Consider the following 14,463-nt stretch of genomic DNA (forward strand, 5'->3'; position numbering starts at 1 on the left):
ACGCTGGAAGCAAAGTTGTATCAGCTAGGACAATGATATTCAACAAATCTGTAAATCATATTTCCCACGATATCCAAATCTGCTTTCAGTTTTTTGCCCGTTTTGCCATCTCACCTGTAAAAAAAGAAGGCAATTAGAGGATCTTGTCGATTTTGAATCACACGGATGCTAATTTCGTCATTCGATATCATTCCCTGAGGGGATTTAAAGTTTCTGAGAAGATATGAATTTTCATATTAAGCTCATCAGAAAATGCCATAAATTCTTTGATCATTAACTTTTAGTTCAATAAATATTTGACGGATTTGTTCAATTGCTAATTTTCAACATTATATCACAAGCTTTTGATTGAAAATATTGGAAAACGCACATGAACAATTCCATTTCTTTTACATCTGTAAACTGATCCAATACTTCTGTCCCCATCATCCTTGTCTCCAACTTCCCAGTCTTGGCCTGAAGTAAAGAAAATATATATGTAGTAATGCACTTGTAAGTATTTTGCTTAATATATTAATTGTAAGCCACTGGACATGCTTAATATTTATTTACCTCTTTTCACAAGACAGTCTGTGGCAATTTTGCCTTTTTTCGTAATTCTAGGTTCACTGCAAACTATAACATCATATCTACTGTTTCTCACAGTTGTTTTAGATGTGTATATGTAAGGACATACCGAACCAGTATCCCATTCTACGTGTACAAATTTATCTGAAAGAGAATGCAAATTTTAAAGTCAAATCTTTGAAAACTCAATTTAAAAATGACAGAATCAAGTTTAGTTTTGAAAGGCTAATATAAACATAATGCACAAAATGAGATTTAAACAACCAGTTAGTAATCATGCTCAAAATCGATTAAAAATATCTTTGGATCTTTGAAAACAGCAGCGGTGAAACATGATATCACGAGAGGTAAGCGAACTGTGTTTATCTGTCATATACACAGTGTGCCCTTTGTAAGGCAGTGTAAAACGAGAAAATCGTGTTAACTTCAATATGAAAGTGACGAGCTTTTAAAACAAAAAAACCTAATTCGCGTTGTAAGAGCAGATTGTTTTTACAAGAAAAGGCTTAGGCATTGTATCCAGTATAGGATATGAGCCTTGTTGACTCTAAATGAGGGATTCAAACCCTTATGTCATCAACTTATTTGCCAATAAGTTGTATTGCTCAAGATAATAATACTATCATATTGCTACGCTCACAACGGAGAATATGCAAAGTAATATACAAAGTAATTGTAATTTAATCAATAATTTTTCTAAATGAGATTAATGGTATTGATAATTGTTGTTATTGAATATAAAACAATTGTTATTCAATGTATTACATTTCACAGTAACTGACCCAAATACCGGACGAAAACAGTCTAAAGACCATGAACTTTGCATTCAAATATTTTTTAAATGGATGTTTTGGGTATTATACAAATTATGCCACCATGCTCCTTATTTGACTATCTTTACTAAGCATCAAAGGAATTTATCTCTATCAAATTTGAATTCCTGTAGGCTTCTTTCATTACGAAATCTTGACCTTAATTAAATTGTATTCACTGAAAAAGTCAGTGTGTATCGACCATATAGAACTTAGTAAATGTTGATCTTAAAGATGAGACTGCTGATATTCTTTTATCATAAGTTTGTTTATCGAAAAACAAATTATTACCACTAATGGACAAACTTTTTATTTATTTTACTGTGTTCTTATCTGTTTTAAACGATATCAAATCTGTTCATATTTTTTATGTGATTAACCTCATTTTAATAACAGTGATTAAGTAATGAGTCTTTAGTACAGTTGCACCGATTAAGCAAATCATCTTTTGAATGGTGAAATAATTTTATTCTCTGAAATTTTTATGATTCAAAATGCTTCAATATGTTTTGAATTTTTTTAAAAATATGATTGAAGTGCAAGATTGCACCTGCAATAAATATGGGTACAGGTATACGGAAAACCTTGTATAACACCTGTTAGTTTAATGCTAATGGTATAAAAATATTGTTTAACGACCGCTTAAAATAAAGAATTAACCATTTTCAGTGATATTCATCAAATTTAGACCTTTACTCGGTTCTCAGTATCATTGAGCAGTGTCCAGTGAGGAACGAATGCTGACCGTGACCGCGGTATTCAATTGCCAAATCTTGGCCAAGAAACCAATGTTTCCTCTTTTTATGGACGTAGATCAGTCGCGCGCAAAGTTTAAATGAAATTTCTAATCATGGAGCAAAGTTGTACCCAATGAACAACCGTCAGTTGTTGTCAGTGAAAACAGAGAAGACGAACCTCTCTTAGATTTCTGTAAGCAATTGAAGATCCCATTTGGAATACAATATTTTAACTCTAAAAAGATATATATTTTCCATTAAAGTTTTTAATACTAAAACATCTTTTATTATATTAAGTGAAATACCCTTATCATGCCCTATCACAGTTCCAGGTCCATTATTATCCTGGTTATCCCAGACCCAATCAGGTCCACGTTTGACCCTAGATCCCAAAGGCGGCATATTTGGATCTTCCTCTTGATATATGTAATCCATTTCAGCTTCGTGTTCTGCTTCTATTTCTTCCATTGAAACATAGAGTGACTTCTTTGAGCAGATTTCAAATATATCTTTCTAAATAATAAAATATCGAGTAAGTATTATAGGTATCCAAATGGTGTTGGTTTCGTTTCAAGAGGAGCAACGATGAATAAGGGATACTAATAAGTTTGTTCATTTTTGGTCTTATTTATAAAACATGCTTACATGTATATAAGTTATATAAGTTTTTCTTAAATTTCCTTTTTACCTTATCATCTTCTGTAAACTGTCTTCCTGGTAGTTTGCAGGTCAGTAATGTCATAATCATTTCGCAGTCAAAACCATCATTTTTCATCGTATATGATAGCATGGAAGAAATTTTCTAAATAAAATAGTGAGATAATCCAGTGCTTTATTTTTGTGTATCATAAACATGTATTACACTTCAGTTTGAATATACATGCTTAGTCTTTAAACAAAAAACATTATCCGTAAAAACTTATATACAAAATGTCCATAAATTAACACCATAAAACCTATAAAGGGTGGGATTTACTGCAAAAAAAGTTAATAAGGTATTTGGTTTTTTTTCTCAAAAATTACCAAATTTTCAGAGTATTTTGCAAACTGTCTTGCTTCGTGAGGATAAACAATCTTTCCTCCCCTAGACTGAGCACAAAGAAATTCTAATGTAACCTATGAATGTAAATTGAAAAGGTTAAAAACTGAAAAATGAAATCAATATCATTTACGTCTCATCCGATTCAAGTTAAATATATTAAGATATTAAAAATATTATAAAATAATGAAAACAAAAAGATCGTGTAAAATACTGATGCCCCCATATGACAACTAATGGCGAAAGTTTTTGATTCTTAAAATCAAAGTGCAAGCTCCTAAAAGAAACCTCTCGTCACAAAAAATACCCCTATAGAATATAAAATCTTATTATCAAAGAATAAAAACCTTTAAATGTATGTCAAATTGAAAGTTATGATCAAAGGGCCAAAATTAAAGACACCCAAAGGAATATCTTTTCAATTAAAACTCAGAAGAGAGATACGAAAGTCCTTAAAGCTGACATGAACTCTTAAAAAGCCATCATTTTTCATCTTTGTACGACTTACTACATTCCTGTACGCCTTTGTCCGCCATATTTCTTCGATTCTGCCATATTTAATTGAAAATTTTTGGTCACCAGTACCTGCTAAATATAGCCTTGTACGATTGCTTCACTTGAGTGATTTTCTAGCCTGACTGTCGACATGTACACATCTCCGATAACAAAGTTTTTAGAAGTCCATAAACTGACCAAATACATGTTTGAAAAGTAAAAATTCAACAAAAAATAGAACTATACCGAGAATTAAATTATTTTGAATGCATTTGCTGCAATATAGAAAATAAACTAACACGGAATACATACATGTACATCAAACACCCATGCAGGTCGAGAAAACGCGTCAAACGCAATGATAAAAACATTTACCTGACTACTGCTGTCGTTACAGGGATGTGCACATGTCGACAGAATTATCCTATTTTACTTTTATTGAAAAATGCATCTCAGAAGTCATGTAATCCATTGCTAACTCAACAGTAAAAGATGCTTGGACACACGTGGCCCATGCCGATCATTTTATTTGGTCAGGGAAAATATCAAAGGTTGCAAGCTCAGTGGGGTTGATTGAAAAAAAATGCAAGTAATTTTTTCAAAAATAAACATTACTCTTGTCTGTACATGTTGTAAATAAAATTTACGATTAAGTACATGGTTTAACTTCATCAAATTCATAAAAAAAGCAGGCATTATCACGAACCATTCACCTTTTGAAGATATTTTCCCGTGATATGAGGGGGGGGGGGTTGGTTAATAAATCATTTGTAAAATTCTCATAAAAATAATGTAAGAAAAACGTCTTAAACAGATTGGATTTCTTTATGATCAATTATGATCAAATAAATACTGTGTATTGGCTTTATTAGACCTAATATAATTTGATTTAAAGTTATTTATAATTTTATGCACTATGAAAGAAAAAGTGAGCACGTTCACATACCCCACGCTCCCCCAAAAGTCGGAGTGCTGAAATTCCCAGAAAAAAATAAAGAAATCGTAATTTCCTTGTAATATGCACATCTATACACATTGTGTCCTAAATATCTGCAAAGTTTGACGAAATTGTGTGCAGCGGTTTATGAGGAGTTGCGCTGACAAACTGCTCACCTCTATATTATATTATGTTTATTCACCAATCAAGGGCCCACGGGGGGCATGAACAATTATTACAAATTGATAACATTGATTACAATTCTATATTAAGGATAATGTTACATGACTAGTGATTAAGTTTGACATTGAGAAGTGCATCACCACACTGGATCAAAAGCATAGAAACCATGGAATGATAAAAGAAAACACAATTAAATAAAAATGATAGATATAAGGTAAATTAAAAAAAAAATCTTGTAGTAATGGCAGTACTCTAATATAAAACTAGTGCATCTTGAATACAAAGGGCACCAGGGGACGATACCTCTACACAGCCAGTCTGGCAAACCTGTACCCTAAGTATTGAAGATGGTCATTCCAAAAAAAAAATCATTTAAGTATTAACAGAAATAGTAATTTCAATTAATAAGTACTTAGCATATAATAATAAACTTAATGCAAACTGATCTCTTGGAGTTAGTTCAATAGATATTTGACATATGCATACCCACATACACAAACATACACTTACTGTTTCACAAATCCATGCATACAAAAATAATAATTTATATACAAATATATGTATGTATAGTATATATATAAACATACACTTATTGTTACACATATCCATGCATACAAAAATAATAATTTACATACAAATATATGTATATATATAAACAAATGGTACTATCACGTATAAATGTAAATCTGTGATCTTGAAGGTAGCATACAATTAATGTAAAGAAAAGGTAACTTGGATACAGAGGGTACCAGGGGACGATGCCTCTGCACAGTCGATTATACTGGCAAACCCGTACTCTAAGTATTCAAGACACCCATTCTGACTGATTCTGTACATTTAAGAAGGGAATGGGGGGACACATTAAATTTACAAAAAAAAAAAATTTCATAGGTTTACTAATACTTTTCATACTTCAGCTCTCATAATCATTTTACTGACTTGAATCAGTATTTGCACATCCTCATTAGTCATGAGCCAATTTAACTTATCACTGTCCAAGTTGTGGAAATTCTTACAGGAATTGTTTATTAATTCATACAAGACTTTTCTTTCATCCTTAATGTGATTACATGAAAAGAGAAAATGTTTCTCATCATCAACTGTTTTGTTATTGCATCTATTGCAGTGTCTTTCTTCTCTAGGAATGCCTATATATTGACCCCTTTCAATATTAAGTCTGTGAGCTGATATGCGAAAACGAGTAAAACTTCTCCTCTGCTCAAAATTCTTAATTAAATTAAGATACTTTTCTTGACCAACATTTTGTTTAAAAGTGCTAAAGCATCTCAGCTTTTTATCAGAGTGTGATTTAAGTTGAGAATTCCACTCTTGTATATAATATCTAAATAAACAATCTTTAAGTTCACGTTTGAATTTGTGCATTTTGACTGAAGTTAAATCACGAATACCCTCGATATTGGTAATAAGAAAATTAATGGAGCTGTACCAAGAAGGGAGTTTTTTCTCAAACAATGATTTGGATTCACAATATGCATCTTTTAAAATTGGGAAAGAATGGCCTAGATTTTCAAGCCTATACCAGTACCTTATCATTGATCTTACAATGTCAAAGTGCAGGGGAAATCTACCTAAATCAGACAATACAGCAAAATTAGTTGCAGTTTTATGCACACCTAGTACTGATTTACAAAATTTCAAGTGGAGTTTTTCACAGAATAAGTTGGAGTATATTTTATAAATAGTACAATTGGGTATGCTATTTTTTTTTTGTAAATGGATTAAAACAACCCCAAACTTCAGATGCATACAATAAAATAGGTTTAATTGTATGGTCAAAAATATGAATAGTGGTTTTAACCTCAGGATTCAGGGAAATGAAATTTTTCCTGAGTTTAAAAAATGATTTTAATGCTTTTTGATAAAGCTGCTTTTGAGCAAAGGAGAAAGAACCCGAAGAACAAAATGTCACACCTAGATATTTGTATTCAGACACACATTCCAGTTCGACATCATTGAGGTAAAATTTTGTTTTGGAGAGTCTACCTGCCTTGTTAAAAACAACTATCTTTGTTTTAGATGTATTAACACAGAGACACCAATCGTTGCAATATTGCTGTAGAATATTAAGTTCTTGTTGTAAACCTTCCGCTGTGGAGGAGAGTAGAATTATGTCATCAGCATACATCAAACATTTAACTGAATTTGAATTTAAATAAACAGGGTCAGTAGCTGAGTTCAGGTAATCTGGAAGATCATTAATAAAAATTTTAAATAAATTGGGACTAAGATTGTCACCTTGCTTCACTCCCAAAGTTATTGGAAAAAAGTTAGTAATCTTATTATCGACTCTGACACAGGATTTACTTGATGTATACATACTTTTCACTACTTCATAAAAATTTGTTCCTACCCCTATTTTGAGGAGTTTAATTTTGATTCCTGTGTGTATAACAGTATCAAAGGCTTTTTGAAAATCAACAAAACAGGCATATACTCTACCATCTTTAGTATTACAGTACTTATCAATCTAATTGTAAAAGTGCGGAAATTCCCGAAAAATAAAGAATTCGGAATTTCATCGTGATGTGCAAATCTACACACACATTGTCTCCTATAAATATCTGCAAAGTTCGACAAAACTCTGACTGACTGACTGAGGGTCAAAAACATTATACCTCTCGCGTGGGGTATAATAAACGAGTTTGATTCTGTGGTACAAAGATAATGAAAATAGAAGTTAATGTGAATTAAATTTCTAGACATAAATAATTAATGATTATTAGAAAAAAGCATATAGGAAGAGAGAGTAAACTCCTCGTGAGAAGTCCACATTCTACCTAAAACTAGCTTTTTAGAAATTCTCTTGTCTGTTGTCCAAGTTCGACACATACGTTTGAGAAGGTATTCGAGAAGGTTCCCAATGTTCCCATTCCTGTGATTTATATTTCACGTTCATTATATCCCCCGCCTGAAAAGTGGGAGGTAATCGTTATGTCCGTTCGTCTGTCTGTTACGCTTTGGGGTACCCATCTCTTATCCGCAAATCCTCTTACACCACTTAGAGAAATTTAATGAAACTTTCAAAGAATCTTAAGTTTATTACATATTACCATTATGCACCTCCTATTTTACTTTTTGATCTGACACGTTTGGGTTAAGCGAAATATGGACTTTGCCATTATAACCATATGGGAGGCAGGGGGTTCATTGCTCATAATACATGTACGTCTAGTTTCTCTTTCAATTTGGGCAATTTGGTTAATTTCCTGTCCAAAGTAAAATTATTATTCAATTTATGAAGTTTCGACATCCCGCCTGAAAAAAATCCTTGATCTGTCCTAAGGCATAATAAATGGTACAGCACAAAGTGCGTAGGATTTTATACCTATCATTGCACCAACGGGTGGTTACAGAGAGAGAGAGAGAGAGAGAGAGAGAGAGAGAGAGAGAGAGAGAGAGAGAGAGAGAGAGAGAGAGAGAGAGAGAGAGAGAGAGTTCAATATACAAAAGAATAAATAATAATTATCCGTGTCAAGTATCCCTACCCTAGCTTTTAAAATTATCTCCCAAATTCACCTACAGAAATCATTTATATATATATATAAAAAAAAAATACCTAGACTATCACGCAGGGATACTGAAATCTCGAAATACTTCCTGTAACAACATAATTATAAAACAGTTACATTTCTCAAAATGCACATACTTTGTGGTCGGAGTGACACATTTTAAAAAAATCTCAAAACTGAATTCAGCAGAAATGTCTGTCTTCCAAGAATATTTAAAAACGGTCATGTAATTATTTTTGTATGCCCCCCCCCCCTCTCCAAAAAATCAAATGCCTAAATGTCAATCTGAACAGGGGACGGCCTTTCTCCGTGTGTGTAAGTGTTAAAGAATGTATAGATGTACACATAAGAATTTGTATTCTGGTAAATTGCTTTTAAGATTTGAAGTAAATTATTACCGTACATCAAATTACTTGGTTTAGATTTAGGTTTAGATTAGTACTAAAATAATCAGTTATAATTGACAAATGAATTTTGCGACGCAAACCAACTGCAGACTATATACATGACTTTGTATAGAATATATATTAGAACTACATGTAGATAAACAATTCACAATTATAGCTTATGAACATCAGTTATAATACCCCCCCCCTTTCAGCCGCGCAAATACCAAATAACTTCTCTTTCCACTTTTGATATTGTCCCTGACCAAAATCTGATCAGCACGGACTAAGTGTATCATCGTGCTAGTGTGTACGGAGTAATGACAATGTGTTTACTATTTAGCTTTTATGGAGTTTATTTCTTTTTTGTGATGCATATTTCAATAAATGGAATTCAGGGTGTATATCACTTGACTTGTGCACATCTTCGAACCGATGCAGTAACCTTATTACCAGGTATGGGTACGTTTACAGCGTTCGAGGTGTTTTCTCGATATGCATCAATTGCATAGGACCTGCAAATCAAAGACGTTGGTTGTTTTGTTCCATTCAAATGATATAATTTCAAAATGTGTTTGCAAATTTTACTGCTTTTTATTTCAAGTTTATTCTGCATAAATTCGCGCACTGTACAAATACGTAATCGTGCAACTAATTTTTCTTCCAAACTTGCATTTTCTTTCTTTTGATTCAAATCAATAATCATTCAAAAATATGATTATTATGTTGTTTATTTTGTTTTTGAGAAGTCTTGATCACCTCATGTGGTCTCATATGCTTTACCATCGGAGATGTGCACAAGTCGATACCCAATCCAAAAAATCATTCAAGTGTAACGAGCGCAATGGGGTATACATCGTTACAATGAGACAAGGTATCTGAGAGAAATATGGCGGAATACGGCTATAGTTGGTATGAAACAAGTCGTACATAGATGAAAATGTTGCGTTTTTAAGAATTCATGTCAGCTTTAAATTAACCATAGAATATATATGGCGGAGGTTAATTTTTCATTTAAAGAAATTGGTCAAACTTCAAAATTAGGGTCAAAGGTTCAAAATTGTTGGTATCCAAAGAAAGTTCTATCCACAAAAAATATAAAAGCACTAATACCAAAAATTATTTTAAAGACAGATGATACAATTAAAACTCTTATCAAAACTGTCGAATATAACAACGTAAGCCATGTATATTTTATTTAAATGAATAAGTTTATCATCATAGATTTTCATTTTTCATTCAAAATTTCCCAATAAAAGGACTTTTTGTGGCAAACATTTGTATAGATTTATAATGATGGGTGTAGAAAAGTGAGTTTTGAACAACATAGACAGTTAATTTTCTTAAGGTATCCGATCCATAATAGCCTCTAATTAAATGAATTTGAATGCATAACAAATATATATTGGTTGAATTCTCAGTATATGTAGATATAACGTACATGCTTTAGTCTCAATATATGTAAGAGCAGAACGTGTCCTAATTTTTCTTTTTATCTTGGTCCGTATTTGAAGAGTTAACCCCCTTTGCATTTCATCAATAAAATTCATTTTTAAAAACTATCTGGTGAAAAAGCTGGTTCCCATAGACCTCAATGCATTCTTAATTAATTAATCACTGCTCGGGTAATCACATTTTTGAAATTTTCTCCTGGTAAATCTTTTTCTACCCTAAACTGCTTTGGGAGTATTTAATACAGGATGGATATTTAAGGTTAGAATATTATGTCTTCTTATGGGTCGGATACCTTAAAATATTTTACAAATTTATATTTTCTTATAATTTACAACCAAAATTTTTCCTAAAATACATACCAATTCCGGCAGGCATTTGTATTCCTTTGCATCAATGCCTTAAGTCCAAGATTCATGTTTTTCAAAAGTATATCAACTCACTTGACGGTGAGTCAATACTGTCAGGTTCAAAATTGTTGACACGCGAGGAAAGCTTTTGTCAATGCAAAGGAAATTTACATTTGAAGTGGGATATATAGTCCTACATGTAGCACAAACTCTTCAAATGTTACGGTAAAGGTAAAAAAATAATTTTGCAAAGTGGTTCAATTTTCAATTTAAAGCTAAGGAGGTCAAATAAAATGGTACCCAAGTGAGAGTCTTGTCACAAGAAATATACATGCATGATACGCAAGGCATTGGTACAATTAATACAAAGCTATGGTCAAGGTTCATTTTTTCTTTGCAAACAATTAGATAAACAGCCAGGTGAACAGGACAGAAACTATATGAACAAAACATCCGATTGCGGAACATAAAAAAAGAAATACCAGATCTGGGTTACTTCCCACAGGTATACAAAAAATTGGATGTACCAGTCCAATGCTTCTTGAAAAATCTAGCATGCGCTGCTTATCCTAAAAATAGTTATAGTATATTATACACTTATGAAAGTAAATCAATGAAAATACTTGAGAAATGCATGGACACAAATTTGAAGTTTATATTCTTCAGCTTTTTGGTATAATATCACGACTCCTTACATGTTAATATAGCATTTCACACGAAAATATAATAATAAAACACACTTATTGTTTCTGGAAATCGTTGAAACCACGATTTTCGGAACGTCTCTGACTGAAGCATCTTAAAAAGGTTTGTTCTTCTGCAATTCTAAGTTAGACTTTGATCACCCATTATGATCCCATCCTAATTTGTTAAACTTGGGGTCATGTTTTGAACAAATTTGAACCTCCACTACCAGAGAAGGCTTCCATTTAAATGACCAATCACAACTTTACTATTCTCGAAAAGACGGTTTTTAAATGTATTCCCCAAGTAGTCATATGTTAAACTTTGATAACCTACATATATGAGGTGGGGTATCTTCACTATCTGAGAATGCTTTCAGAAATCTATGACCAATCATGGCTTTACAGTTATTAAGAAGATTCTAAAAGATGTTTCCTATGTATTCTTAGGCTAAACTTTATCACATATTGTAGCCAATCCCTACCCCCGGGAAGATGACTTGAACAAACGTGAATATGCACTACCTGGGGATGCGTTTCATCTTTCCTGGCTAAGTGGTTTTAGAGAAGATTTTTATAAGAAGCCATTTATTTACTAATTCATAATTAACTCCCCTTGGGAGAGAGCGTGGTCCTTCCTTTGAACAAACTTAAATCCCCTTAACACAAGGATACTTCGAAGAAAATTTAATTGAAATTGGCTTGTTGGTTCTTGAGAAGAATATATGTGAAAAGTTTGTAACGACAACGATCACGCCAAACAACCGAAAAATTATGATAAGAAAAGGTCACTTCAGTCTTCGACTCAGGTGAGCTAAAAGTAGGATTTTGTTGTTTTAATGTGTATAAATAAAAAACAATATTTAACTATAATCCAGATAATACAGAATAGAAATGTGAGGAAGCTAAACTAACTCACCAGTATTTTCAGTCCGTACCCAGTGATGTTTGCAGCAAATTGAACACACTCGCAAAACGTAAATTGTTTTTAAAGATAGGACACGAGATCTGCTATAATTAATAAATACGTTTCATTGGGTGTGTTCAAATTGTTCGGAATTTTTCCACATGCAGATAGCAGAGTATTTAACATGGTACCTTTTTAGTTTCATAAGCAGGTGAATCCTCGATATCACTTATGACAGAAAAATCAGTGGGTCTACCATCCGAAATAAGAATTATTCTTGGATGAACATAAAAGTCTCCTATTCTGTTGGTATGTCCTGTCAGATGTATAACACAAGAGGTAATAGCACAAAAAATGTTTCTTTCACTGCGGTTTGAACTGTATTTGCAGATTATACGTAATATTGTTTTTAAAATATCATAACAATTGTATTATTAAATAATAAAGAATAATTTTATTGAAATATTATTCAAGGTCAAATGGTAAAGAAAACTTACCTGCTTCACTTAATAAACACACCTTTGCTAAGGTTAATGCTGCTATGAGTGGAGTTAGTCCTCCAAATTCAACGTCATCTAAACAAGGAAGAAATTTTGAAATATCATTCAGGGTATTGTGATTGAGTTAATGCGAATTTCTGTATTTCCAATTTGAACAGTTTTTAATTTTTTTTTGCATCCAGAATCCATAGATCTTAAGTTCAAAAATATTTAGCAGAATATGGAGTTTTCAATAGTGCCAAATGCCTCCGTATGTTGACAATAATTACATAATAACATAGACAGATTCAGGAAATCTTGCTAAACAATGATTGTTCATTTATGTTACCTAGGCAATGTTTTATATCTGAGTAGTGATTGGAATAATAACGTTGGAATTTGGTGCTTCTTCCACATATAATAACAGCAACATTTTCGTCGATATCTGGAAAATTTGAGTATCCTAAAATAAAAAAGTCCCCAAATTACTGCTTATCAATTCAATTTTGACAAAGTACTGATACATGTAGTTTCCTTAAATCAATGAAATTATGAAGAGAACTTCTCCGTGTATAGCATTTATTAGAGCAAACATATCAAACAGACTTTACTGTATTATTTGTAGGTGCTTCAATAATAAAATAATTCAGAGAATTCATATGGTCGATTCCTGGCATACAAAAGCTTAAGTTTTAAAATACAAAAAGATATCATATTTTGCACTTGATTGCTTTCTCCAGGTCACTAATACTGATTAAATCACATTGCATACAATATGGAATTTAAAAAAAACCATCTTTACCATCAATGATAGCGCAAAATGTTTCTTTCATTTGTTGAAACCCTTCAAGACCAAGACTTGCAGATGTATCTAATATAAATATATTACATGGCCCTCTTCCATGATGATAGCGAGATTCATGATCTTGAAAAAATAAACATTTTCTCTCTTACGTACTGACTTCTTATAACATTGCATAAAACGATTGTAATGAAAAAATTTGAAGTTCATAAAAAAGATTTATTTGCCTGCATTGTCAAAGCTTTTCATAAATACAAGTGAATAAACATAATTGCTATCTTTAAAAAATATGAAGAAGTTCAAAAGTTATGTATATCAATATAGTGTATTTTAAATGTTTTACTTGCTCCTTGACATATGTTTTCGAATCAATGATGAAATTATAATTCATTTTCATGAGAAATAATAATTCCTATAAATATGCAATACTTTCTTTCTTTTCATGAAATTGTGTTCGAATAACCTACTTTTCATAGCTTCATAAAAAGCTTGGTCTTCCCAATAGTCTTGTGACTCTCTAAACCCGGAAGCCATTTTCCTAATGAAAATGGAATAAGGGGCACATTTAAATGTTATTGGTGTACATTATACATTGACGTTATTTCATAGTGTAGTAAATAAAAGTTATAAATATACAGATCACAATCATAATCTTGGGTTTAATTCTTCATAAAAAAGAAACATTATGAAAAGAAAGGAGAATGTTATTTTCAACCAAAAAAAACATTTGAGATAAATGCAACGGTGCTTAATATCAACAAATAAAGTTATAACAAAAATTTTAAGTATTAGCTAAAGGAAAAAAAATTTTTTTAAAGCATTTGCACCTAAATCCTAATAATAAAAGATTGGACAATTAAATTGAAAATATCGGACACTAAAATTGCTTGTTATAAAAGAAAATAATAATTTAAAAAAAATATGATTTGCACATAGGAACAAGCTATAATGTTTTCAAAATTTAGAAGAAAATAAATCTAACCTTGAGAGATTCTTTTATATCTTGTGTAGCAAAGTGTTTTTCCTCATTTTTAATTTCCTGATCCAGTCGATTTCATCTGTTTAAATCAAATCGACACCCAAAAAAACTGTTTTTTATTGCAT

General features: G+C 31.7%; 1 protein-coding gene across 1 annotated transcript; it reads right to left on the reverse strand.

The window, feature by feature from the left end:
- Positions 1-39: 39 nt before the first annotated feature.
- LOC134231395 (uncharacterized) lies at positions 40-13,893 on the reverse strand. Its single transcript, XM_062713359.1, has 12 exons — positions 13,827-13,893; positions 13,360-13,482; positions 12,907-13,020; positions 12,576-12,653; positions 12,270-12,394; positions 10,971-11,057; positions 3,140-3,232; positions 2,805-2,918; positions 2,422-2,629; positions 553-711; positions 371-456; positions 40-114 (listed from the first exon to the last, which is right to left on the reverse strand). Exons 1-12 carry the CDS (start codon positions 13,891-13,893, stop codon positions 40-42), a joined length of 1,329 nt encoding a protein of 442 aa, XP_062569343.1.
- Positions 13,894-14,463: the final 570 nt, after the last annotated feature.

The sequence above is a fragment of the Saccostrea cucullata genome, unplaced genomic scaffold, assembly GCF_032062105.1.
Source record: "Saccostrea cucullata isolate Sc308-1 unplaced genomic scaffold, CSIRO_AGI_Scuc_v1 ctg5520, whole genome shotgun sequence".
NCBI lineage: Eukaryota > Metazoa > Mollusca > Bivalvia > Ostreida > Ostreidae > Saccostrea > Saccostrea cuccullata.

Coding starts and splice junctions, on each gene's coding strand:
- LOC134231395 (XM_062713359.1), bottom strand. CDS start 13,893: ATGGCTTCCGGGTTTAGAGAGTCACAAGACTATTGGGAAGACCAAGCT. Junction 11,058..12,269: donor CTGCTTATGAAACTAAAAAG/GTACCATGTTAA, acceptor AACTATTTTTAG/GATAAGCAGCGCATGCTAGA. Junction 457..552: donor AGACTGTCTTGTGAAAAGAG/GTAAATAAATAT, acceptor TCTTTACTTCAG/GCCAAGACTGGGAAGTTGGA.